Below are 27,500 nucleotides of genomic sequence, written 5' to 3'. Positions count from 1 at the left end.
GAAAACTTTAATTTTGACAAAAAGGCCATAAAACAAAGTTTTTAAAAGATTTTAAGCGTTGAAATTAAAAATGTTAATAATTTATTTGTGACTTATGGCACTTTTGTGAGCACGTCCTTTGTGGATCCTAAGACTGAGAGTAAGTGTGTACAGTCAATGTTAAGGTTAATTAAGATTGCGACGACTTAACCATCGGTTTTAAAGTGTTCATAGAAAAACGCCATAAATAAACCTTTTTTAATGTGATGCTGTAGGTGAGAGTGGTGCTGCAGGCTGCGGTGCCTTTAGAGCAGCTGTTTGTCCACACTGGAGGGGATGATGAGCGGGACCAGCAGCTTCTGGATGACTTGGGCCTGAGTCAGGTGCAAACTTATCCCCACAAATAATGTGTTCACTCATTCCAAGATACTCTGTTAAATAAATACACATTTGCTATTATGTTCAGTTTTACAAAACCCATAACCAGTGAAATTGGCACATTGTGTAAATGGTAAATAAAAACAGAATATAATGATTTGCAAATCATTTTCAACCTATATTCAATTGAATAGACTGCAAAGACAAGATGTTTAACGTTTGAACTGGAAAACTTTTTTCTTTTTTGCAAATATTAGCTCATTTGGAATTTGATGCCTGCAACATGTTTCAAAAAAGCTGGCACAAATGGCAAAAAAGACTGAGAAAGTTGAGGAATGCTCATCAAACCCTTATTTGGAACATCCCACAGGTGAACAGGCTAATTGGGAACAGGTGGGTGCCATGATTGGGTATAAAAGCAGCTTCCATGAAATGCTAAGTCTTTCACAAACAAGGATTCGGCGAGGGTCACCACTTTGTCAACATATGCGTGAGCAAATTGTCCAACAGTTAAAAAACAACATTTCTCAACAAGCTACTGCAAGGAATTTAGTGATTTCACCATCTACGGTCTGTAATGTCATCAAAAGGTTCAGAGAATCTGGAGAAATCACTGCACGTAAGCGATGATATTACGGACCTTCGATCCCTCAGGCAGTACTGCATCAAAAAGCGACATCAGTGTGTAAAGGATATCACCACATGGGCTCAGGAACACTTCAGAAAACCACTGTCAGTAACTACAATCCGTTGCAATATCTGTAAGTGCAAGTTAAAACTCTACTATGCAAAGCCAAAGCCATTTATCAACAACACCCACAAACGCCGCCATCTTCGCTGGGCCCGACATCATCTAAGATTGACTGATGCAAAGTGGAAAAGTGTTCTGTGGTCTGACAAGTCCACATTTCAAATTGTTTTTGGAAACTGTGGACATTGTGTCCTCCGGACCAAAGAGGAAAAGAACCATCCGGACTGGTATAGGCGCAAAGTTCAAAAGCCAGCGTCTGTGATGGTATGGGGGTGTATTAGTGCCCAAGGCATGGGTAACTTACACATCTGTGAAGGCACCATTAATGCTGAAAGGTACATACAGGTTTTGGAGGAACATATGTTGCGATCCAAGCAACGTTATCATGGACGCCCCTGCTTATTTTAGCAAGACAATGCCAAGCCACATGTTACAAGTGCGGGTACTAGACTGGCCTGCCTGTAGTCCAGACCTGTCCCCCATTGAAAATGTGTGGCACATTATGAAGCCCAAAATACCACAACGGAGACTCCGGACTGTTGAACAACTTAAGCTGTACATCAAGCAAGAATGGGAAAGAATTCCATCTGAAAAGCTTCAGAAATTGGTCTCCTCAGTTCCCAAACAATTACTGAGTGTTGTTAAAAGGAAAGGCCATGTAACACAGTGGTAAAAATGCACCTGTGCCAACTTTTTTGCAATGTGTTGCTGCCAATAAATTCTAAGTTAATGATTATTTGCAAAAAAAAAATTACATTTCTCAGTTGGAACATTAAATATCTTGTATTTGCAGTCTATTCAATTGAATATAAGTTGAAAAGGATTTATTTACCATTTACACAACGTGCCAACTTCACTGGTTTTGGGTTTTGTACTTTGCACCTTAAAGTGTCGCTTTCCGTCTATAAAATGGCATTATCAGACCAGAGGGGAAAAAAAACGATTTGGTTGCCATAGCGACGTATGCAGCACAGGCTTTATTAAGTCTATTCTGAGTTTATTTACTTCCTAACCGGATGTTGGCCTCCTTTTCTTCAGGAGGCAGCGGGGCGTCTGGCACTTTTCACGGGCGAGGAGGAGACCTTTGCCTTCCACAGGACTATTTCTCGCCTGACGGAGATGCAAGCGAAGACGTACTGGATGGAGGGAGATCGCGGCATGGGGAAGAGACGCCGCCATACTTAGGTGCCGACCTATAAGCAACATGTTACCTCAAACCAGGCATCCGTCACTGCAAGAGCCAAAAAATGAATAAATAAACAAAAGATGCTGTATTTCCTCACATATAGTGATGGGAGGTGGGTTATTTACTAAACCACAGAGAGCATTTGTGTTTGTGGACTTAGAGAAGCCATTCGACCGTGTCCCTCAGGAAGTCCTGTGGGGAGTGCTCAGAGAGTATGGGGTATCGGACTGTCTGATTGTGGCGGTCCGCTCCCTGTATGATCAGTGCCAGAGTTTGGTCCGCATTGCCGGCAGTAAGTCGGACAAGTTTCCAGTGAGGGTTGGACTCCGCCAAGGCTGCCCTTTGTCACCGATTCTGTTCATAACTTTTATGGACAGAATTTCTAGGCGCAGTCAAGGCGTTGAGGGGATCTGGTTTGGTGGCTGCAGGATTAGGTCTCTGCTTTTTGCAGATGATGTGGTCCTGATGGCTTCATCTGGCCGGGATCTTCAGCTCTCGCTGGATCGGTTCGCAGCTGAGTGTGAAGCGACTGGGATGAGAATCAGCACCTCCAAGTCCGAGTCCATGGTTCTCGCCCGGAAAAGGGTGGAGTGCCATCTCCGGGTTGCGGAGGAGACCCTTTCCCAAGTGGAGGAGTTCAAGTACCTCGGAGTCTTGTTCACGAGTGAGGGAAGAGTGGATCGTGAGATCGACAGGCGGATTGGTGCGGCGTCTTCAGTAATGCGGACGCTGTATCGATCCGTTGTGGTGAAGAAGGAGCTGAGCCGGAAGGCAAAGCTCTCAATTTACCGGTCGATCTACGTTCCCATCCTCACCTATGGTCATGAGCTTTGGGTTATGACCGAAAGGACAAGATCACGGGTACAAGCGGCCGAAATGAGTTTCCTCCGCCGGGTGGCGGGGCTCTCCCTTAGAGATAGGGTGAGAAGCTCTGCCATCCGGGGGGAGCTCAAAGTAAAGCCGCTGCTCCTCCACATCGAGAGGAGCCAGATGAGGTGGTTCGGGCATCTGGTCAGGATGCCACCCGAACGCTTCCCTAGGGAGGTGTTTAGGGCACGTCCGACCGGTAGGAGGCCACGGGGAAGACCCAGGACACGTTGGGAAGACTATGTCTCCCGGCTGGCCTGGGAACGCCTTGGGATCCCCCGGGAAGAGCTGGACAAAGTGGCTGGGGAGAGGGAAGTCTGGGTTTCCCTGCTTAGGCTGCTGCCCCCGCGACCCGACCTCGGATAAGCGGAAGAAGATGGATGGATGGATGGATGGATGGACAGAGAGCATTATACACACATTTATGACACTCAATCAAAATAATATTTTTATTTTTCAACATACAGTATGTGTTATTTATTTCTAGTGAACCATGCACCCGACATTTTTTTTGAAGATCAAACATTATTAGAATCAGAATTACTTTATTAATCCCCGAGGGGAAATTTAAATTTTCCGCACAATCCCATTCAAGATCAGACAAACATTACAGGGAGACAGAACAGGATCGCTGACGGGTCTGCCAACTTCCGGCGCCCCTTATAAAAAAGGTGAGATACAGGTAAACAATGGGTCGATCTAAGCCTGGGCTCCTGGAGAGGGGGTCCAGACTGAGGCCAAGGGAAAGAACAACTCATAGCAATAGCACACATCCCTCTTACATGTGTGTAAGAGGGTAAACATCAAAGAACACAAAGGACATTAGTCGTATCATTAGCAGACAAACCGTATCGCCATTAAAAAACAATGATTTCTTGGCTGCATGCAAATCCGCTTTTTTGCCTCGCCAAGGCTTTAGTGACAGGAAATGCCACATAAACGTACGTATTTTGGACAGATAAAAACCCAAACTAAACTGTCTTGAGGATTAATTGACTTGGGGGTGTCCAAAGTGGGGCCCGAGGGTCATTTGTGGCCCTGGAGCACGTTGCAGAAATGAAATTCAACAAAAAAAATTTTAAAAATGGATCAAGAAGGCACAATGTAAAGACAAAAAACTAAAATCCTGATCATATTAAAGGCCTACTGAAATGAAATGAGTTTTTTTAAACGGGGATAGCAGATCCATTCTATGTGTCATATTTGATCATTTCGCGATATTGCCATATTTTTGCTGAAAGGATTTAGTATAGAACAACGACGATAAAGTTCGCAACTTTTGGTCTCTGATAAAAAAAAAGCCTTGCCCCTACTGGAAGTAGCGTGACGTAGTCAGTTGTTCACCTCCTCATATTTTCCTATTGTTTACAATGCAGCTAGAGCGATTCGGACCGAGAAAGCGACGATTACCCCATTAATTTGAGCGAGGATGAAAGATTCGTGGATGAGGAACGTTAGAGTGAAGGACTAGAATGCAGTGCAAGACATATCTTTTTTCGCTCTGACCGTAACTTAGGTACAAGCTGGCTCATTGGATTTCACACTCTCTCCTTTTTCTATTGTGGATCACGGATTTGTATTTTAAACCACCTCAGATACTATATCCTCTTGAAAATGTGAGTCGAGAACGCGAAATGGACATTCACAGTGACTTTTATCTCCACGACAATACATTGGCGAAGCACTTTAGCTACGGAGCTAACGTGATAGCATCTGGCTCAAATGCAGATAGAAACAAAATAAATAAATCCCTGACTGGAAGGATAGACAGAAGATCAACAATACTATTAAACCATGGACATGTAACTACACGGTTAATAATTCTCAGCCTGGCAAGGCTTAACAATGTTGTTGTTAACGACGCTGAAGCTAACATAGCAACTTAGCAACCGGACCTCACAGAGCTATGATAAAAACATTAGCGCTCCATCTACGCCAGCCAGCCCTCATCTGCTCATCAACACCCGTGCTCACCTGCGTTCCAGCGATCGACGGCGCGACGAAGGACTTCACCCGATCACAGATGCGGTTGGCGGCTAGCATCGGCTAGCGCGTCTGCTATCCAAGTAAGTCCTCCTTGTTGTGTTGCTACAGCCAGCCACTAATACACCGATCCCACCTACAACTTTCTTCTTTGCAGTCTCCATTGTTCATTAAACAAATTGCAAAAGAGTCACCAACACAGATGTCCAGAATACTGTGGAATTATGAAATGAAAACAGAGCTTTTTGTATTGGCCTCAATGGGGGAGCCATACCTCTGTTCTACTGGCTACGTCATATTCAAAGGAGTTTTCAACCTGAAGTTTCGCGGGAAATTTAAAATTGCACTTTATAAGTTAACCCGGCCGTTTTGGCATGTGTTGCAATGTTAAGATTTCATCATTGATATATAAACTATCAGACTGCGTGGTCGATAGTAGTGGGTTTCAGTAGGCCTTTAACTAGTGCTGTTAAATATTGTATTCATTTTAATCACACTCTTACATTTTGATTAATCACATACATTAATTGTGTGCATGATTTAAATTAACTTTTTTTTAAAATACCCCAATATTCTAAGACAAATGCCGTTTTATTGTCAGAATGTTGAAACAGAATAGTTTTTTTATGTTTTACTTGAATGCACATTATGTATTTGTTCAACTTGCCAACCGTTTTAAGTATCGTTATGGTGTATTTTGAAGTGAAATGTGTCAAAGAGCACACCTCCTCACTCATCTTTGCAGTTTCAGGCTGTTTTGAAGTTGATGCATGTTCATTTTGTGCATGTTATGTGAACAAGGAGGTGCCATTGGGTCGGATTCAAGTTCAGAGTAGTTGACTGCTGCCCTCTAGTGGACAAAGTTTAAGGCACAAGCGTCCTGAAGGTGAAAGCAATAAACCCTCGACTGTACAAACGCACCCTGTTTTTATTGCTCTCTTGTTTTTTATGTGAATTGAAATGTGTTCATATATCTTTTTCTTTGTCAAACACAAATATTAAAACAACTGCTGCAAAATGTATTACCATTTCTCATTAATGAAATACATAAAGTCTAAATTGTTTCAATGGATTTGTTTTCATTTGGTTAGTTTTAGTTTTTTGGGGGGACAACATCAGCTATAATACACAATAGATGACATAAAGCAATTTTCCAATTCCACAGTTGAAATAAAGAATAAAAAAAATGTTTGCATCCATGTAATTTATTTATATATATATATTTCTTTAGATATATATTTTTCTTATATTTACAGTATGCACATGTGTATATATATATATATATATATATATATATATATATATATATATATATATATATATATATATACATATATATACATACAGTATATATATATATATATATATATATATATATATATATATATATATATATATATATATATATATATATATATATATATATATATATATATATATATATATATATATATATTCAAAATAGAGGCCAATAATGTACAAAATATATCCTCTAAAAATGGAAACATTTTCTCATTATTGAAATACATGTAGATAAATATTGCTTTAGTCATTTTATTTTGTTTGGTTAGTTTTTGCATTGACAAAATAAAATATAGTAGACAATGGACAATTTTTTCAGTTCTCCAATTGTAATAAAAATTAACGAATCATTTTGGCCTAATTTATTTTGTTTTATATATTGTCTTTTCTTTGCACATATTAGGGATTAATATTTTTAATCAGATTATACAGTGTATGTATATACATACATATATATACATATACAATGCATATATATACATATACAGTGTGCGTGTGTGTGTATATATATATATGTATATATATATGTACATATATACACACAATATATATACTTACTGTATATACTTGTACTGTATGTATATATATATAATATATATATATATATATATATATATATATATATATATATATATATATATATATATATATATATATATATATATATATATAAATATATAGGAACAGTATATATATATATATATATATATATATATATATATATATATATATATATATATATATATATATATATATATATATATATATATATATACACTACCGTTCAAAAGTTTGGGGTCACCCAAACAACTTTGTGGAATAGCCTTCATTTCTAAGAACAAGAATAGACTGTCGAGTTTCAGATGAAAGTTCTCTTTTTCTGACAACATGCAAAATAGAGGCCTATTTCTTCATTATTGAAATATATTATAACATATGGGTCAATATATTTTTCAATAGATGTTTTTGTTTGGTTAGTTTTGGGAGGCTACAAAATGAAATATATTAGTAGACAATGGGTTGCATTAAAACAATTTTAAATTTTAAGTTTCAAAATTAACACAATTTTTGAAACAGTTTTTTCTTTATAAAAATGTTGTTAAATTTGCAATCTTATTTAAATTACTCTTGGCTATCCACATTGGGGCAAATGTTTATATTTTACATGCCAAAAAACGTTTCCAGTGTGTCCTGTTGCACTTTTCTGTGCGCGGTGGGGAACATCCCTCTGTATTCCTGCAGGGGGCAGCAGAGGGCAACCAATCACCAGAAGAGAGACGCCTGTCCCTCGAAAGGATGAGGTCACCCTCCTGCACCATTCCAGGCTGGACCAGCCTGCCCTGGCAAACACACAGCATCGAGTGGGTGAGTGTTCCAAGCCAGCACACAAAAGGCTTGCACACAAACACACACAAAAAAAAAAAAAAAAAAAATCAATAGAAATTGATGCATGATGATGCAATTAGGCCAAATGAGTCCATAGAGTGAAATGAGGTAAACATACACAATAATGAGCGTCCGTCCCTAATGAATTGAAAGTGTTCTGCAGGCCAAGCATTGCTGCCATCTTTGTTGGTGTGGTGGTCGGATTAACCCACTTCCACGTCACTTTAGCTGGTGTCATGCATGCAGAGAGACGTACAATTGGATTATAACTATTTATGCCCTAAAAGGGACAACTAAGGTGAGACCATTCCAGATTTTAAATATGACAACATGGTGTCCTTTAAACAGTAATGGCTCTTTATTTATTTATTTGGTCTTGCGTTTCTGCACAGGTGCGCGCTGTCGACGGAGACAAAGAAGCTTGTTTTGAGCCACGATGGCGGTTCTCGCAGCATCGTGGCACCGAGAGCGCAGTCTCCTTCTTACCGCTGGCTACGAATGACGTCACCCTGAGCCAGGTGGGAGGGAGGGAAAGGGGGCGGAGTCACCGCGAGCGGTCAGAGTGATTGACAGCTGATTAAAGGTACACCGCAGGTTATTAAAGGACACCATGTGATCATTAATGATATAAGAGTGAATAGACTGTCGAGTTTCAGATGAAAGTTCTCTTTTTCTGACAACATGCAAAATAGAGGCCTATTTCTTCATTATTGAAATATATTATAACATATGGGTCAATATATTTTTCAATAGATGTTTTTGTTTGGTTAGTTTTGGGAGGCTACAAAATGAAATATATTAGTAGACAATGGGTTGCATTAAAACAATTTTAAATTTTAAGTTTCAAAATCAACACAATTCCATAGACCTTATCTTGCACCTTTTATTCGTTGCATAATGCACTTCCTATAGTTGAAGTGTTTTAGGACAGAATTCATTGTCGATATTTTAATAATATATATATATACATATACACACATACACATATACACACATACACACATACACGCATACACACATACATACATATACACATTCATATACACGTGCATATTTACATACATATATACATACATATATACATATATACATACATACTGTATATACACACATACATACATACATACATATATACATACATACTGTATATACACACATACATACATACATACATATATACATACATATATATACATACATATATACATATATATACATATACATATATATATATATATATATATATATATATATATATATATATATATATATATATATATATATATATATATATATATATATATATATATATATATATATATATAAAAGTAAAATGTAAATATGAGCTCGTATGAAGAAAACACTCATGTGTTTCCCATTTGGTGGGGGAAAAAAAGGTAAATAAAGAGAGTTTATAGACATGTTCTATGGTCAAACCTCAGCACAAAATCAATGTTATGATTTTGCTGGAGTAGCGCCTCAACTTACGAGCTTATTTGGTTGTGTGGCAGAGCTCTTAAGTCGAAGCACTTCTGTCTCAAATCAACGTCTCCCATTTGAAATCAATCTGAATGGTTCATAATTTTAACATGAAACATGCCTTTTAAAAAGAAAAAAATAACTTTTCAATAAGGATATTGTACAAAAAGAGTATAATAGGATGTGTTACAAACAACTACAGTAGTTTTATGGAGTAATGCAATAATAGTATGCAGCATTTATTAGGGCTGTGAATCTTTGGGTGTCCCACGATTCAATTCAATATCGATTCTTGGGATCACGATTCGATTTAAAATCGATTTTTTTTTTTAATTCAACACGATTCTCGATTCAAAAACGATTTTTTTTCCCGTTTCAAAACGATTCTCTATTCATTCAATACATAGGATTTCAGCAGGATCTACCCCAGTCTGCTTACATGCAAGCAGAGTAGTAGATTTTTGTAAAAAACTTTTATAATTGTAAAGGACAATGTTTTATCAACTGATTGCAATAATGTAAACTTGTTTTAACTATTAAATGAACCAAAAATATGACTTATTTTATCTTTGTGAAAATATTGGACACAGTGTGTTGTCAAGCTTATGAGATGCGATGCAAGTGTAAGCCACTGTGACACTATTGTTCTTTTTTTTTAATGTCTAATGATAATGTCAATGAGGGATTTTTAATCACTGCTATGTTGAAATTGTAACTAATATGGATACTGTTGTTGATAATATTCATTTTTGTTTCACTACTTTTGGTTTGTTCTGTGTCGTGTTTGTGTCTCCTCTCAATTGCTCTGTTTATTGCAGTTCTGAGTGTTGCTGGGTCGGGTTTGGTTTTGGAATTGGATTGCATTGTTGTGGTATTGCTGTGTATTGTTTTGTTGGATTGATTCATTTAAAAAAATAAATAAATTAAAAATTAAAAAAATTATTTTTTTTTAAAAATCGATTTTTTAAAAATGAGAATCGATTCTGAATCGCACAACGTGAGAATCGTAATTCAAATTCGAATCGATTTTTTCCCACACCCCTAGCATTTATCTTGGAGAGTGGTCTTTAACGCTGTCTCCTTCCAACACACCATCAGCGGCTTCTTGAAGTGTGAAGTGAATTATATTTATATAGCGCTTTTCTCTAGTGACTCAAAGCGCTTTACATTGTGAAACCCAATATCTAAGTAAATTCTTTTTTTAAAACCAGTGTGAGTGGCACTGGGAGCAGGTGGGTAAAGCATCTTGCCCAAGGACACAACGGCAGTGACTAGGTTGGCAGAAGCGGGGATCGAACCTGGAACCCTCAAGTTGCTGGCATGGCCACTCAACCAACCGAGCTATACCCACCATATTTCTTCATATTTTCATGGGTAAATGTCCGCCGTTTGGATGTTATTTAAAGGTGCCGTATGTAATAACGTGGCCAGAAATGGTACTGAAATCATGGTCAAAATTCTGTAGTCCCCTCCCTCGCTCAGTGACTGAGGTTGCCAGATACGCAGACGAATCCAGCTCGATCGACTGGGCTACTCCAGGGAACTTCAAACTTCCACTGCCTCTTACTAGGGGTTGAGGTGCTGGGAACATAACAGCTGAATAGAAAAGCGTTTTGTCAATAACAAATCCCTAACGAACAAATTTTAAACAGAAATTAAGAAAGTACGTCATGCCTGCGTACAATATCACAACAAATGGCAATCATATGATTATTGTTAGTACTATCAGGAAACAAAGACTAAAATGAACTACTACCACTGCTAGCAATGATTATGCTGGTGAAAATAAGTAGAGCATGCTTAGCAACCTAATGTACGCCCAAAACTAAAGAGGAGACATTTTACCAAGGTATGTCTATAGCAGTGGTTCTTAACCTTGTTGGAGGTACCGAACCCCACCAGTTTCATATGCGCATTCACCGAACCCTTCTTTAGAGAAATATTAAATGTTGTTTTTTTTTTAATTCAAGACAAAGTTATACGTTTTTTTTACTGGTGCACAAAAAGAACCGTGCATGAACATCACCTTGTTCAAAGAACAAAACCAACACAGTGCATGAACTCACAACAAATTACACACCTGCAAATCAGATGGAAAATTAGAGGGAACATTGTTTGGGGGTATCCTCGTACGCCGATAGGGAGGAGTTTTTATTTACAAGATGAGTCGGGTGTGTCTTGACCTCCGCGGTGGAGGCTCCACCGAACCCCTGAGGCCGACTCACCGAACCCCTAGGGTTCGATCGAACCCAGGTTAAGAACCACTGGTCTATAGGCTACACGAATGAGAAATTATTTTATCAAGTGATTTGGCTGTCTCCATACGTTTCACATTGCCATGATGACAGCCGTGCTAATGTTGGAACCCATTTCCTCAGCATATTGAGAAGGAAATAGGCACTGACACCACCCATATCCATATAGGTTTTATTTGTTGAACATATATTTTGCACTGTCAGTTCGAATACACATCGACATACAGGCTAACGGCTAAGCATTACACCAGGATCTAAGCACCATCTCGCTAAGCATTCATTGCACGAACATACTAGCTTTGTTAGACAAGATCTGTATTGGACAATATTGTTTACATACAAAATGTCCATTTCCATTTATTGCAAGTAATAAGAAAACGTAAATGCCTTACTTACCTACCAAGGAGGAAATTAGCAAGTTTGGCGTCAGATGAAAAAATCTTCTCCGCCTTCAATCGTCTCCATCTTTCAAAGGCATCCTCAATAAATGACACCTTTTAGTCACCTTTACACTTTTTCATTCCAATATAGTCACGCTGCCTGAGGCTGAGCCAATCAGTGGCCAATACTACTATAGTATTGATATTTTTTTTTAATTCAGCCATTTTCATCCTTGAATGTGCTTAATTTAGGGCAAGAATGTTGCAGAATATGCCTAAATAAATTATCATATAAATAAAGCCAGATATTTGAAGCACGCTGTGGCACGTGTTATTTTTGACAGCCCTAATGTGTATACAATATTTAGCATCTAAGACATAAAATATGGATAATACTAAATAATGATCAAAAAATTAACATATATAAACATATACATATATATACACACACACACACATATGTATATATATATATATATATATATATATATATATATATATATATATATATATATATATATATATATATATATATATATATATATATATATATATACATATATATATATAAAATAAATGGGTTGTACTTGTATAGCACTTTTCTACCTTCAAGGTACTCAAAGTGCTTTGACGGTATTTCCACATTCACCCATTCACACACACATTCACACACTGATGGCGGGAGCTGCCATGCAAGGCGCTAACCAGCAGCCATCAGGAGCAAGGGTGAAGTGTCTTGCCCAAGGACACAATGGACATGTCTAGGATGGTAGAAGGTGGGGATTGAACCCCAGTAACCAGCAAACCTCCGATTGCTGGCACTGCCACGCTACCAACTTCGCCACGCCGCCCCACACACATCTATATATATATATATATGTAGATGTGTATATATGTATATATATACACACACACACACACACACACACACACACACACACACACACACACACACACACACACACACACACACACACACACACACACACACACACACACACACACACACACACACACACATATATATGTATACTTTACAAATATTTCTTGTTATATGTTATATAACATACTGTATGTTAAAATTGTGCTGTTTGAGGGGAACACATCAATTAAATTTGACAACTAATCTGGATACAATATCTAAAAGTTACTTCATCTTTTTAAAAGGCATGTTACAATAAAAAAAAAAGAAATGTTTAAAAATGGAATACATTTAATAAATAAATAAATACATGTGTAGATATATATGTATATATACATACATATATACATATATACATATATATGTATACATACATACATATATACATATACTGTATATATACATGTATATACATGTACATATTAAAAAGGCATGTTATGTGTCACAATTGTGCTGTTTGAGGAAAAAGCACCATTTGACAGCCCTAATTTTTATGCAATAATTATTTTCTAATAGTTAGTTTTTATTTCTAAAGGGGATGTTACATTAAAAAAACTTTTTTTTTTTAGATAAAATAACATTTGACAGCTCCAATTTGTTTACGATATTCCTTATCTAAAAGTCAGTTTTTCTTTTTAAAAGGCATGTTACATAAAACATAATAGTAAATATTTGTTTAAATGCAATACATTTTACAAATAAATAAATACAATATTTTTAAATGTACTTCATTAATAATAAATAAATACATGTAAAAAAAAAAAATGTAAATATACTAAATTTAACAAAAAAATAAATACATGAATAAAAGGACATGTTTTATGTTAGAATAGGCACCAATTACATTTATTTCAGATGATTTAAATTATTTCTACGGGTGATGTTAATGAATAAAAACATGTCTTCTTATAGCAGAGAGTGCCAATAAAAAATCACAATCTGCACAAATGTTTTATTTTACTTTGTCACAGAAATAGTTCATTTCCAGCACTTTAACTCAAGTATTGTCAATAATCCCTCAATGTTCATATAAACAACTATTTCTAGTAGCCATAAAAACATTTTAATGTCAATGTAGAAGCAAATGTAATCCAGCAATTGACTTTAAAAGCACCTTTTCCGCCCCTGCTCTGACATGTTGAGGCGTGTTCCTGTGCTGCACTGTCTCTTTAAAAGGCGTCGCCCTGCACAGGATCCACTGGGGGCTGGACCTTGATCCACTCGCACGCTTGTGTCTGTCTGCGTGATAAACGCGTGTGCGTGGAAGTGTGCGTGTATATGCATGCATGCGCGCGTGTGTGTGTGTGGAGAGGGCAGATACAGTAGAAAGTCGGCAGTGTTCTTCCACATAAGCGAGCTAGAGTTGAACTTGGTGCGATGGCGTGCGGACGACTTCTTTCTGGGTCACCCGGAGCGTTTTAAAAAAAACCGGAACAGTCAGCTTTGCTCCACAAGTAAGGTCATTTATTTTATTTTGAAGGGTTGTCATAATTAGGTTTTTTTTTCAATGTCATCCACAGGCACGAGGAACAGCAACAAAGAACGGGAGCGCGCATTCATGGGACGCGACTTTGACAGGTTTCGCCTGTAACTTCATTTTTTTTTTTTTTTTTTGAACCGACGATTCGCGAGGAGATCATGGCCGAGGCGGCTCTCCCCGACGTGGCCATCGACCCGGATTTCGAGCCGCAGCAGCGGCCCAGGTCGTGCACCTGGCCCCTTCCACGCCCGGACTCGGGCGCCGTGAAGCCGGAGAGCAACGACATCATCCCCGAGGAGGAGGACGACGAGGAGGACGGCGCGAACCAGCATATGGCGGTCGGTGGGAACGCGTCCGACCGGAGCAGCAGCAGCCCGCTCCCCGACGGCGCGCTCTCCTCCCCCGGGCAGGAGAGCGGAGGCTCGCCGCGCTCCGCGCACTCTCCCTCGGCCGCCTCCGGCGCGCTCACCCCCAGCGGCTTGGCCGTTCAGCAGACCCCGAGGAAGGCGTCGTCTCGCCGGAACGCCTGGGGGAACCTCTCCTACGCCGACCTCATCACCAAGGCCATCGAGAGCACCCCGGACAAGAGACTGACGCTGTCGCAGATTTACGAGTGGATGGTGAGATCCATCCCCTACTTTAAGGACAAAGGAGACAGCAACAGCTCTGCAGGATGGAAGGTAAGAAACACACACTACACACTCACCCAGCACCCCCTCCTTCCTCCAGCAAAACAAAAACAAAAAGCATGTGGCGTGTACACACAACACTGTCATCAGGGTCTCCTTCCAAGATGATGGCAATTACACACCCCTGAAAATATGCATATATTGTTAGAATAATGCATCAAAGTAGCATTATCGTGCTGCTGTCATATACTCTAGTCCAGTGTTTTTCAACCACACTAGTGTACCGTGAGATATTGTCTGGTAATTTCACCTGATATTTTTTGCAAACCAGTATTTATAACCCGCAAATGTGCCGTTGTCGAGTGTCTGTGCTGTCTAGAGCTCGGCAGAGTAACCGTGTAATACTCTTCCGTATCAGTAGGTGGCAGCAGGTAGCTAATTGCTTCGTAGATGTCGGAAACAGCGGAAGGCAGTGTGCAGGTAAAAAGGTGTCTAATGCTTAAACCAAAAATAAACAAAAGGTGAGTGCCCGTAAGAAAATGCATTGAGGCTTAGGGAAGGCTATGCAAAACGAAGCAAAAACTGAACTGGCTGCAAAGTAAACGAAAACAGAATGCTGGACGACAGCAAAGACTTACTGTGGAGCAGAGACGGCGTCCACAATGTACATCCGAACATGACATGACAATCAACAATGTCTTGATTGCTAAAACAAAGCAGGTGTGGGAAATATCGCTCAAGGAAGACATGAAACTGCTACAGGAAAATACCAAGTAAAGAGAAACAGCCACTTAAATAGGAGCGCAAGACAAAAAGTAAAACACTACACACAGGAAAATAGCAACAAACTCCAAATAAGTCAGGGCGTGATGTGACAGGTGGTGACAGTACACCTACTTTGAGACAAGAGCTATATTGATGCATGGTCGTATCCAACAATTGCGACAACGACTTTTTATTGTCAATATCGGCTGCTGAGTTTCATTTTTTAATGATGTCTGCTGGTGGTGTGCCTATGGATTTTTATAACGCAAAAAATGAGCTTTGGCTCAAAAAAGTGTACCGTGAGATATTATTTGGTGCGCCATGGGAGATTATGTAATTTCACCTAATTTGGTTAAAAATATTTTTTGCAAACCAGTAATTATAATCCGCAAATAATGTGCCGTTGTCGAGTGTCTGTGCTGTCTAAAGCTCGGCAGAGTAACCGTGTAATACTCTTCCATATCAGTAGGTGGCAGCCGGTAGCTAATTGTTTGTAGATGTCGGGAACGACGATGATGGTTTGCAGGTAAAAAAGGTGTCTAATGCTTAAACCAAAAATAAACAAAAGGCAAGTGTCCCTAAGAAAAGGCATTGAAGCTTAGGGATGGCTATGCAAAACGAAGCAAAAACTGAACTGGCTGCAAAGTAAACAAAAACAGAATGCTGGACGACAGCAAAGACTTACTGTGGAGCAGAGACGGCGTCCACAATGTACATCCGAACATAACATTACAATCAACAATGTCCCCACAAAGAAGGCTAAAAAAAACCTGAAATATTCTTGATTGCTAAAACAAAGCAGGTGTGGGAAATATCGCTCAAGGAAGACATGAAACTGCTACAGGAAAATACCAAATAAAGACAAAAAGCCACCAAAATAGGAGCGCAAGACAGGAACCAAAACACTACACACAGGAAAATAGCAAAAAACTCCAAATAAGTCAGGGCGTGATGTGACAGGTGGTGACAGTACACCTACTTTGAGACAAGAGCTTTATTGATGTATGGTTGGTTATGGTTTAAAGTCATATCCAACAATTGAGGTTGAAAAACAATGCTCTCGTCCAGTGTTTTTCAACCACACTAGTGTACCGTGAGATATTGTTTGGTGTGCCGTGGGAGATAATGTAATTCCACATTTTGATGTCTAAAGTTGAATCCACGTTGTTGGTTGGGAAATGACCAAATGTCAATGGTCAAATTAACGTCACAACCTGACATTGAAAAAAAGTTATCCAAAAGCATGTTGTTTCAACATTGTATTTGTGTTGGTGAATATTGGTTGGAAAATGACCGGAATTAAATGGTCAAATCAATGTCACATTCTGACATTGAATAAACATCTTCAAAAAGCATGTTGTGTCAACGTTGTATTTGTGGTGTAGAATATTGCTTGGAAAAATTACCATAATTCAATGGTCAAATCAACGTCACAAGCTGACATTGAATAAATGTCATCCAAAAGCATGTTGTTTTAACGTTGTATTTATGTTGTAGAATATTTGTTTGGAAAATGACCCAAATGTAATAGTCAAATCAACGTCACAACCTGACATTGAATAAACGTCATCAAAAAGCATGTTGTTTCCACATTGTATTTATGTTGTACAATATTGGTTGGAAAAATGACCAAAATTCAACGGTCAAATCGTGGCGGTCCACTGTAGAATTACGTGGCATCCCACATTAAAGTTATTGGACGGGCCACTTAAATTGAAGTGGCCCGTCCACAATAAAGTAATATGGCGGACTACATAAGTTGATATGGTTGGCCACAATAAAATGAAGTGGCGGGCCACGTTGGAATTGTTTGACGGGGCAAATCAAAATGTAATGGCAGACCACATTTATTGAGTTTTCGGGCCAGATTAGGCCCACGGGCCTTGAATTTGACTCATTGGTACACCAAAAAATCAATTGATTAAAGTGCAGTGATTTTTTTTCCTACATTGAAACACAGTGTTACTGTTCAAACTGTGTGTGATGTTACAGTGGCCAAAAATGTAAATACACTTGTTAAATAAAACATCTGTCTTGTTGCCTACTCCGCTACTCTATTTTAATGTTGGCCATTACGGTGATACTTGGAGAGCCACATTTTTTTCTGAAGTGGTACTTGGTTAAAAAAGTTTAGGAGCTACTGCACTCAAGCATTAAATTAGGCATTGATAGAACATTTGCATTGGTGCAAGACTGCATCATATTAACCTCCTAGTTCAGGGGTCGGCAAGCCAAAATGTTGAAAGAGCCATATTGGATCAAAAATACAACAAAAAAATCTGTCTGGAGCTGCAAAAAATTAAAAGTCTTATATAAGTGTTATAATGAAGTCAACACATGATGTAAGTGTCTATATTAGTTATTTTGGCCTACTATCAAAATAGTTTTAAACATTTTATATAAGTGTTATAATGAAGGCAACACATGATGTAAGTGTCTATATTAGCTATTATAGCCTACTATCAAAGGCTGACGCAGATCTTCGTTGACAGAAATGTTGTATTTAAATTTTTATTCTACACATTTTTGCAACATTGGAAAATATTAGTAAAATGGAGGCTTCTCACAGGATGAGTTAACTTCTGGAAATTACTGGCTCAGAATGGCCAATAGTATAAATGTGTGTGTCCAAGTTTAAGGAAAAGGCAGGCTGTCTTCTTCTAATGGATTTATTACAATCTTTGCAAGCTGGGTAACGTTTGCTGTGGTCCGGAACAACATGGCACAAAAACAACTATGACAAATTTAGCCAATATTACATACAGATAATGTGTCATAAGACATGAAAATATAAATTAAATACACAGAGGACATAAGTAAAGGAAATGAAATGAGCTCAAATATACCTACAAACGAGGCATAATGATACAATATTTACATGCAGCTAGCCTGATTAGCATGTTAGCATCAATTAGCTTGCAGTCATTAATTGACCAAATATGCCTGATAAGCACTCCAGCAAATCAATAAAATCAACAGTCACGCACAGCATAAAATGTTTGGTGGACAAAATGAGACAGAGAAGGAGTGGCATAAAACACGTCTTTCTGTGGCAACGTCGGAGAAAGTTGTACATGTAAACAAACTACGATGAGTTCAAGGATCGCTGAAATTAGTAGGACAAAACGGTGCTTGCAAATCCTCTCATCAGTGATGCATGTTTACCATAAACAGCATGATTTCTTACAATTAGGAAGGTTTGTGTCATGTTTGTCCTCCTACAGAAAATATATTAAAACAAACAAAACATTTTCTTCATTTTTTTCCATTTTCACACATCCCTGAAAGAGGTCCAGGGAGCCACTAGGGCGACGCTATGCGGGTTGCCGACCCTCGTATGATGTAGGGCTACAACTAACGATTAATTTTATAATCGATTAATCTGTCGATTATTATCCATCCATCCATCCATCTTCTTCCGCTTATCCGAGGTCGGGTCGCGGGGGCAGCAGCTTAAGCAGGGAAGCCCAGACTTCCCTCTCCCCAGCCACTTCGTCCAGCTCCTCCCGGGGGATCCCGAGGCGTTCCCAGGCCAGCCGGGAGACATAGTCTTCCCAACGTGTCCTGGGTCTTCCCCGTGCCCTAAACACCTCCCTAGGGAGGCGTTCGGGTGGCATCCTGACCAGATGCCTGAACCACCTCATCTGGCTCCTCTCGATGTGGAGGAGCAGCGGCTTTACTTTGAGCTCCCCCCGGATGGCAGAGCTTCTCACCCTATCTCTAAGGGAGAGCCCCGCCACCCAGCGGAGGAAACTCATTTCGGCCGCTTGTACCCGTGATCTTGTCCTTTCGGTCATAACCCAAAGCTCATGACCATAGGTGAGGATGGGAACGTAGATCGACCGGTAAATTGAGAGCTTTGCCTTCCGGCTCAGCTCCTTCTTCACCACAACGGATCGATACAGCGTCCGCATTACTGAAGACACCGCACCGATCCGCCTGCTGATCTCACGATCCACTCTTCCCTCACTCGTGAACAAGACTCCGAGGTACTTGAACTCCTCCACTTGGGGCAGGGTCTCCTCCGCAACCCGGAGATGGCACTCCACCCTTTTCCGGGCGAGAACCATGGATTCGGACTTGGAGGCGCTGATTCTCATCCCAGTCGCTTCACACTCAGCTGCGAACCGATCCAGCGAGAGCTGAAGATCCTGGCCAGATGAAGCCATCAGGACCACATCATCTGCAAAAAGCAGAGACCTAATCCTGCAGCCACCAAACCAGACCCCCCCACGCCTTGACTGCGCCTAGAAATTCTGTCCATAAAAGTTATGAACAGAATCGGTGACAAAGGGCAGCCTTGGCGGAGTCAAACCCTCACTGGAAACGTGTCCGACTTACTGCCGGCAATGCGGACCAAACTCTGGCACTGATCATACAGGGAGCGGACCGCCACAATCAGACAGTCCGATACCCCATACTCTCTGAGCACTCCCCACAGGACTTCCCGAGGGACACGGTCGAATACCTTCTCCAAGTCCACAAAACACATGTAGACTGGTTGGGCAAACTCCCATGCACCCTCAAGGACCCTGCCGAGAGTATAGAGCTGGTCCACAGTTCCACGACCAGGACGAAAACCACACTGTTCCTCCTGAATCCGAGGTTCGACTATCCGGCGTAGCCTCCTCTCCAGCACACCTGAATAGACCTTACCGGGAAGGCTGAGGAGTGTGATCCCACGATAGTTAGAACACACCCTCCGGTTCCCCTTCTTAAAGAGAGGAACCACCACCCCGGTCTGCCAATCCAGAGGTACCGCCCCCGATGTCCACGCGATGCTGCAGAGTCTTGTCAACCAAGACAGCCCCACAGCATCCAGAGCCTTAAGGAACTCCGGGCCTTGCCACCGAGGAGCTTTTTAACTACCTCAGCAACCTCAGCCCCAGAAATAGGAGAGCCCACCACAGATTCCCCAGGCACTGCTTCCTCATAGGAAGACGTGTTGGTGGGATTGAGGAGGTCTTCGAAGTATTCCCTTCACCAATCCACAACATCCGCAGTCGAGGTCAGCAGAACACCATCCTCACCATACACGGTGTTGATAGTGCACTGCTTCCCCTTCCTGAGGCGGCGGATGGTGGTCCAGAATCGCTTCGAAGCCGTCCGGAAGTTGTTTTCCATGACTTCCCCGAACTCCTCCCATGTCCGAGTTTTTGCCTCTGCGACCGCCGAAGCCGCACACCGCTTGGCCTGTCGGTACCTGTCCGCTGCCTCAGGAGTCCTATGAGCCAAAAGAACCCGATAGGACTCCTTCTTCAGCTTGACGGCATCCCTCACCGCCGGTGTCCACCAACGGGTTCTAGGATTACCGCCACGACAGGCACCAACTACCTTGCGGCCACAGCTCCAATCAGCCGCCTCGACAATAGAGGCGCGGAACATGGTTCATTCGGACTCAATGTCCAGCACCTCCCTCGTGACATGTTCAAAGTTCTTCCGGAGGTGGGAATTGAAACTCTCTCTGACAGGAGACTCTGCCAGACGTTCCCAGCAAACCCTCACAATGCGTTTGGGCCTGTCAGGTCTGTCCGGCATCCTCCCCCACCATCGCAGCCAACTCACCACCGGGTGGTGATCGGTAGAAAGCCCTGCCCCTCTCTGTCGATTATTACTTCGATTAATAATCGGACAAAAGAGACACACTACATTTCTATCCTTTCCAGTATTTTATTGAAAGAAACAGCATACTGGCACCATACTTATTTTGATTAGTTTCTCAGCTGTTTGTACATGTTGCATTTTATAAATTAAGGTTTATTTAAAAAAATATATATATATATATTGCCTCTGCGCATAGCATAGATCCAACGAATCGATGACTAAATTAATCGCCAACTATTTTTATAATCGATTTTAATCGATTAGTTGTTGCAGCCCTAGTATGATGCAATGCATTCTAAAAAGGTAACAATAACCTTAGTTTCAGTATCTTTCAACCGTGCCTAATGTTGTGGCCGGCGATGACGTGAGTGCAGAGCTTCTTTGTTCCTCTCCTCTGCGAGCCATGTGCATGACAGTCCTCACAGCCTGGAGTTAGGGAATAAAAAATGGCGAGAGAAAGAGACGTTGTAACCGGTTTGTCTGGAAACACAGCAGCCTATTTAGTGCCGCACGACGCCCGTTTGGGACGTCATAATCCTTAAATGAGACGAGGGGCGGGAATGTAAACAAGAATACAGCATAGGACGGCAAAGAGGTCATTAAAGTACAGTTTTATGTACATATGTACACATGTTTACAGTTTGGTATGTAAACCTTGACAGGGAACTGCCGGTCTCTTTTTGTCAGGTAAGCATGGGGGTGCGGGGTAGGGGATTATTACATAACTGGGCTGCGGGGAACCTTTCAGTGTAAAGCTGCTTTTAAAGGCACGGATCTGCCGGCCCCGCCCCTTTTATTAAGTCATAAGCAAAAACGAGGCACAGAAAGGGGTCGGGGGGCGTGATTAACACCCCGTCCAGCCTGGGGGAGCATTCCCACGGGCAGTGTGCTATGTGATCTGGCAATGACTGATGTTTATGTGTGTGTGTGTGTGTGTGTGTGTGTGTGTGTGTGTGTGTGTGTGTGTGTGTGTGTGTGTGTGTGTGTGTGTGTGTGTGTGTGTGTGTGTGTGTGTGTGTGTGTGTGTGTGTGTGTGTAGCGCCACTGAGTCAAAGCCAGGTTCACTGTCACTCCTGGAATTTCGGGCATGGGGGTGGGGGTTTAGTGTTGCGCGTGTTCTGCCCGTAAATCTTGGCAGTCCTTTTTGTTGTTGTTGTTACGACATCATCACTGATAAGTGAAGACAAATCCCATGTTCTACTATTTTTTTTTCAAAAGTGTTCGCGCTTACGCAATAGCGTGTTGGTAGCGCGTGGCCCCCAAAAATGCCGTAGCTTTAATGCAGGGGTGTCCAAAGTGCGTCCCGGGTGCCATTTGCGGCCCGCAGCTAATTGTTTACACATTCTGGAAATACTATTGTCAAAATAAAAAAGAACATTAAAAAAAGTGGAATGAGGTGAAATCTAACGAGAAAAAGTTGCAATGTTGACACAAAAGCTGCCATGCAGGCTGTTTTTTTTTTTTCATTTGTCTTTCTTCATTTTTCTTTTTTTGCCATTGCTCAAAAAAAAAAAAATTATGACAAAAAATCCATGTTATAATGAATTATTTTCAGGGCTCCAATTACTTCAAATATTTCCCTTTTAAAATGTTTTATGTGGTAAATATTGCATATATTGTGTAGTAGCCATATAAAAACATCAAAGTTTTCTTTGACAAAAGCGCATAAAACCAAGAAAATAATAGTTCCAGCATAAAATCGACAGATATATCTGAAGTTGATCTCGTAACGTAAGTGTTGAAAGTAAAAGAAAAACCTAATAAAAATGTATCACTTTATGAGTGGGGCACCTTTTGGATCCCAAATATATTTAGTGATTTTGTATTTATCTTTTCACTGTGATTACTCAAAAATATGAAATAATTAAAATCAATGGTTTCCTGCATTATTGATCTTTTAGGGCTCTAATTACTAAATACTGCATATTTCAGTTTTACTATAAAAAACTAAGTTGTTTTTGACAGAAAAGCCATAAAAAATGTTTTTTTTAATTTGTCTTACTTTATATCAACTTGAAGTTGATATAGAGATTTACTGTAAGCGTTAAAAAAAATATAAAAAATAATAATCTGACTTATTTTTAACATTTTAATGACTGAGACCCTTTACGGTCCCCGGGACTCCTAAAGGTAAAATAAATAAAAAATGCATATATTTTGTTATGGTTTGAAAATGAAAAATATCAAAATGGCCCCCACATGCTTTAATTTTTCCGTGTGCGGCCCTCAGTGGAAAAAGTTTGGACACCCCTGCTTTAATGCTATTGAACCCAGACAGAGTGGGGCTCCAAGAAGCGCTATTTTGCACCCTGATTTTACGTAATAGTTAGCTAGTTAGCAACTAGCTAGTTAGCAGCATAACAAAAAAAGTTGTGGTTGATTTTCACCAAACTTTCAGGAAACGTCCGAAATGGGATTAAAAAAAATAACAACAGTTTGGGCCTGATCCGGATATTTTCCACTACATAACTTATGTTTATGTTTCTGTGTGTGTGTGTATGCTAGTGGCTCCGCCTCCACCCACAGAGACAAAGAGAGTGGATGACTGATGAGAGGGTTATTCTGGGTTTTTGTTTGTTTGTTTTTTTAAATTTCACTAAAGATAGCTCGAAAGGTTAAGGGCGTAATTTCACCAAAATTTCACGTTTACGTTACGAGCCTCAACTTCTGTGTGTGTGTATATACTAGCATCCCCGCCTCCCACCGCAGAGACAAAGAGAGTGGACGATTGATAAGAGGGTTCACTCGTTTTCTTTCTATAGATTGCTCAAAAAGTTAAGGCCGGATTTTAATCAAACTTTTATGTTATGTTACAAGTGTTAACGTCTGTGTGTGTGTGTGTGTGTGTGTGTGTGTGTGTGTGTGTGTGTGTGTGTGTGTGTGTGTGTGTGTGTGTGTGTGTGTGTGTGTGTGTGTGTGTGTGTGTGTGTGTGTGTGTGTGTGTGTGTGTGTGTGTGTGTGTGTGTGTGTGTGTGTGTGTGTGTGTGTGTGTGTGTGTGTGTGCTAGCATCCCCGCCTCCTCCCGCAGAGACAAAGAGAGTCGATGATTGCCAAGAGGGTTCACTCGTTTTCTTTCTATAGATAGCTCAAAAAGTTAAGGGCAAATTTTAATCAAAATTTTACGTTATGTTACAAGTGTTAACTTCTGTGTGTGTGTGTGTATATGCTAGCATCCCCGCCTCCCACCGCAGAGACAAAGAGAGTGGATGATTTGAAAAGAGGGTTCACTCGTTTTCTTTCTATAGATAGTTTAAAAAGTTAAGGGCGGATTTTAATCAAACTTTTACGTTATGTTACAAGTGTTAACTTCTGTGTGTGTGTATATGCTAGCATTCTCGCCTCCCACCGCAGAGACAAAAAAAGGTGATGATTGACAAGAGGGTTCACTCTTTCTTTCTATAGATTGCTCACAAAGTTAGGGGTGGATTATTTTTTTTATCAAACTTTTACGTTATGTTACAAGTGTTAACGTCTCTGTGTGTGTGTGTGTGTTTGTGTGTGTGTGTATATACGCTAGCATCCCCGCCTCCTCCCGCAGAGACAAATAGAGTTGATGATTTATAAGAGGGTTCACTCGTTTTCTTTCTATAGATAGCTCAAAAAGTTTACGGCAGATTTTAAGCAAACTTTTACGTTATGTTACAAGTGTTAATTTCTGTGTGTGTGTGTATATGCTAGCATCCACACCTCCTCCCGCAGAGACCAAGAGAGTCGATGATTGAAAAGAGGGTTCACTCGTTTTCTTTCTATAGATAACTCAAAAAGTTAAGGGCGGATTTTAATCAAACTTTTACGTTATGTTACAAGTGTTAACGTCTGTGTGTGTGTGTGTGTTTGTGTGTGTGTGTGTGTATATGCTAGCATCCCCGCCTCCTCCCGCAGAGACAAAGAGAGTCGATGATTGATAAGAGGGTTCACTTGTTTTGTTTCTATAGATAGCTCAAAAAGTTAAGGGCGGATTTTAAGCAAACTTTTACGTTTGTTACAAGCGTTAACTTCTGTGTGTGTGTGTCTATGCTAGCATCCACACCTCCTCCCGCAGAGACCAAGAAAATGGATGATTGACAAGAGGGTTCACTCGTTTTCTATCTATAGATAAGTTAAGGGCGCATTATAACCAAACTTTTACGTTATGTTACATGTGTTAACTTCTGTATGTGTGTATGTATGCCAGCATTCCCGCCTCCTCCCGCAGAGACAAAGAGAGTCGATGATTGACAAAAGAGTTCACTCCGTTTCTTTCTATTGATAGCTCAAAAAGTTTAGGGCGGATTTTCATCAAACATTCACAAAATATCTAAAATGGGATAAGGAACTACTACGTTAAGTTATGTTACGTTTAAGTTACGAGGCCCAACTTCTTTGTGTATGTGTGTGCTAGCGCCCACACCCGCAGAGACATAGAGAGTGGTTGACCGAAAAAAGGGTTTATCCCGTTTCTTTCAGTCCTCCATTGTTAGTTCAAAAAGTTCCAGTCTTGATTACGGTCTGGATTCAGGACTTTTTGGATTTAGGGTCTGGCGAGGGTTTGCGTTCCCTCAGTGCTTCTTAGTTTGGTATATACACACTGTTGCTATGGGCAACATAATAAATCCCCTGCATCACATTGTTTTGATTGTTGTCCGCCAACGTTAGCAGCGCCAGCGCAGCTTTTGAACCACAACGCTAACGACACGTTTTTACAGCGACATCATGCTAGGTCAGCCTCTTCGCCGAGGAAATGATGACACTGACTTGTCTGTAGCCGACTGGCAAATAGTTGGTCAAACTCCAGGATTTGTTTTAAGACGTGTAGCAAAGCATCTTTTCTTTCTTTCTTCATACAAAGTTTGTGCAGTTGGGGACAATTACTCACACACGTAAAGAACTTTCGGAGCACAAGTTACGATCCTTTGACTCATTTCACCCTTGAAGACTGTAAAGTTTGACTGTGGTTGGTGCACATGCAGCCTTTTTGATGACGTTTGCTGTGCAAATCCCGCTTGGTTTCTCTCCCAGGTTCCACCTTACGTCACTCCGCTCCATATCTCTGTCCGTTGAGCATTAACCGCTGCAAAAGTAGGTTATGACAAGCCAGCGCAACACAAATAAATATTTGACTGCGCCACTTAGTGTATTCTCTGCATATTTAGCTGGTTGCTCATTGCAACACTGTGGGGCTTTTGTCAAGTTTGAAGATTTTGTCAGAAATGTCCAGATAAAATAAATGGTGCCATAAAAGTGCAATAATAAGGTTGCTTGAATCAAATAAAAAAAATGTCTAACTGCAAACCTAGCATGAACAGTTTACGCAACACGGACGTCGTAACATCATCAAAGTTTGCCTTTAAGGATGATAGATTATGTATTTTTCTACCTTTCTTCTATCTAGGAGAAACGTATGTATTAGTTTCACTTTTGCATCGCAGCACATAGCTCGGGTGTGTTCAAGGACTCTTGATTATAGTTGAAGAGGCGTTTAAATTTTTTAAGGGCAGTGAAAGGCACCAATAATCACAGTAATAGTATTTAATGAATGTGTAATAGTTAAATGATGTGTTTAGCCACTTAAATGATGTAGCGGGCCAATTAAATGATGTGGCGGGCCACTTTAAATGATGTAGCAGACCAATTAAATGATGTTGCAGACCAATTAAATGAGGTGGCGGGCCACTTAAAATATATTGCGGGTCGTGTTAAACGATATTGCGGGCCAATTAAATAATGTGGCGGGCTACATTAAATGATGTAGCGGGCCAATTAAATGACGTGGCGGGCCACGTATACTGTATGATATTCCGGGCTAATTAAATGATGTAACGGGACGCTTATATGATATTGTGGACCAATTAAATGACACTTTAAATTATATGGCGTGCCAGATTGGGCCTTGAGTTTGACACCTTTGCACTAAAGGGAAACTTAACAGATTTCATATTTTGCATTTAAGTGAATAGTGACAGGTATATGATTATTTACAAACATATTCTTGCCACGTTTGTATTGAATTTGTTGGCACATTATTGTAAAAAACACAACTTAAAAAAATATATTTAGAGGGGTTCACTTAGGTATGTTAATACCATCTTTAAAAAGTCAAAACCTAATTTAAGTTTTTAAATGTGTTTTAAAAAGCTAGTTTTAACAAAATCCATGTAATTAGTTTTGTGTGAGT

The 27,500-nt window shown here is 40.1% G+C and overlaps 2 protein-coding genes across 3 annotated transcripts in view; both read left to right on the top strand.

The window, feature by feature from the left end:
* afg1lb (AFG1 like ATPase b) overlaps positions 1 to 2,382 on the top strand; it is a 122,359-nt gene extending 119,977 nt beyond the window's left edge. For both annotated transcript variants that reach the window (XM_062034874.1, XM_062034873.1), the window contains exons 12-13: positions 255 to 362; positions 2,147 to 2,382. In XM_062034874.1, the coding sequence (XP_061890858.1) occupies positions 255 to 362; positions 2,147 to 2,293 (255 nt within the window). In that variant the 3' untranslated portion in view covers positions 2,294 to 2,382. The remainder of the gene's footprint in view (positions 1 to 254; positions 363 to 2,146) is intronic.
* An 11,697-nt stretch (positions 2,383 to 14,079) lies between these two features.
* foxo3b (forkhead box O3b) overlaps positions 14,080 to 27,500 on the top strand; it is a 125,753-nt gene continuing 112,332 nt past the window's right edge. The window contains exons 1-2 of the mRNA XM_062034058.1: positions 14,080 to 14,322; positions 14,389 to 15,028. Coding sequence (XP_061890042.1) covers positions 14,507 to 15,028 — 522 coding nt within the window. The 5' untranslated portion in view covers positions 14,080 to 14,322; positions 14,389 to 14,506. The remainder of the gene's footprint in view (positions 14,323 to 14,388; positions 15,029 to 27,500) is intronic.

Source organism: Entelurus aequoreus, linkage group LG23 (genome assembly GCF_033978785.1).
Source record: "Entelurus aequoreus isolate RoL-2023_Sb linkage group LG23, RoL_Eaeq_v1.1, whole genome shotgun sequence".
Lineage (NCBI taxonomy): Eukaryota > Metazoa > Chordata > Actinopteri > Syngnathiformes > Syngnathidae > Entelurus > Entelurus aequoreus.
The sequence above is the reverse complement of the archived record's forward strand: the minus strand, read 5'-3'. Positions and strand labels throughout refer to the sequence as shown.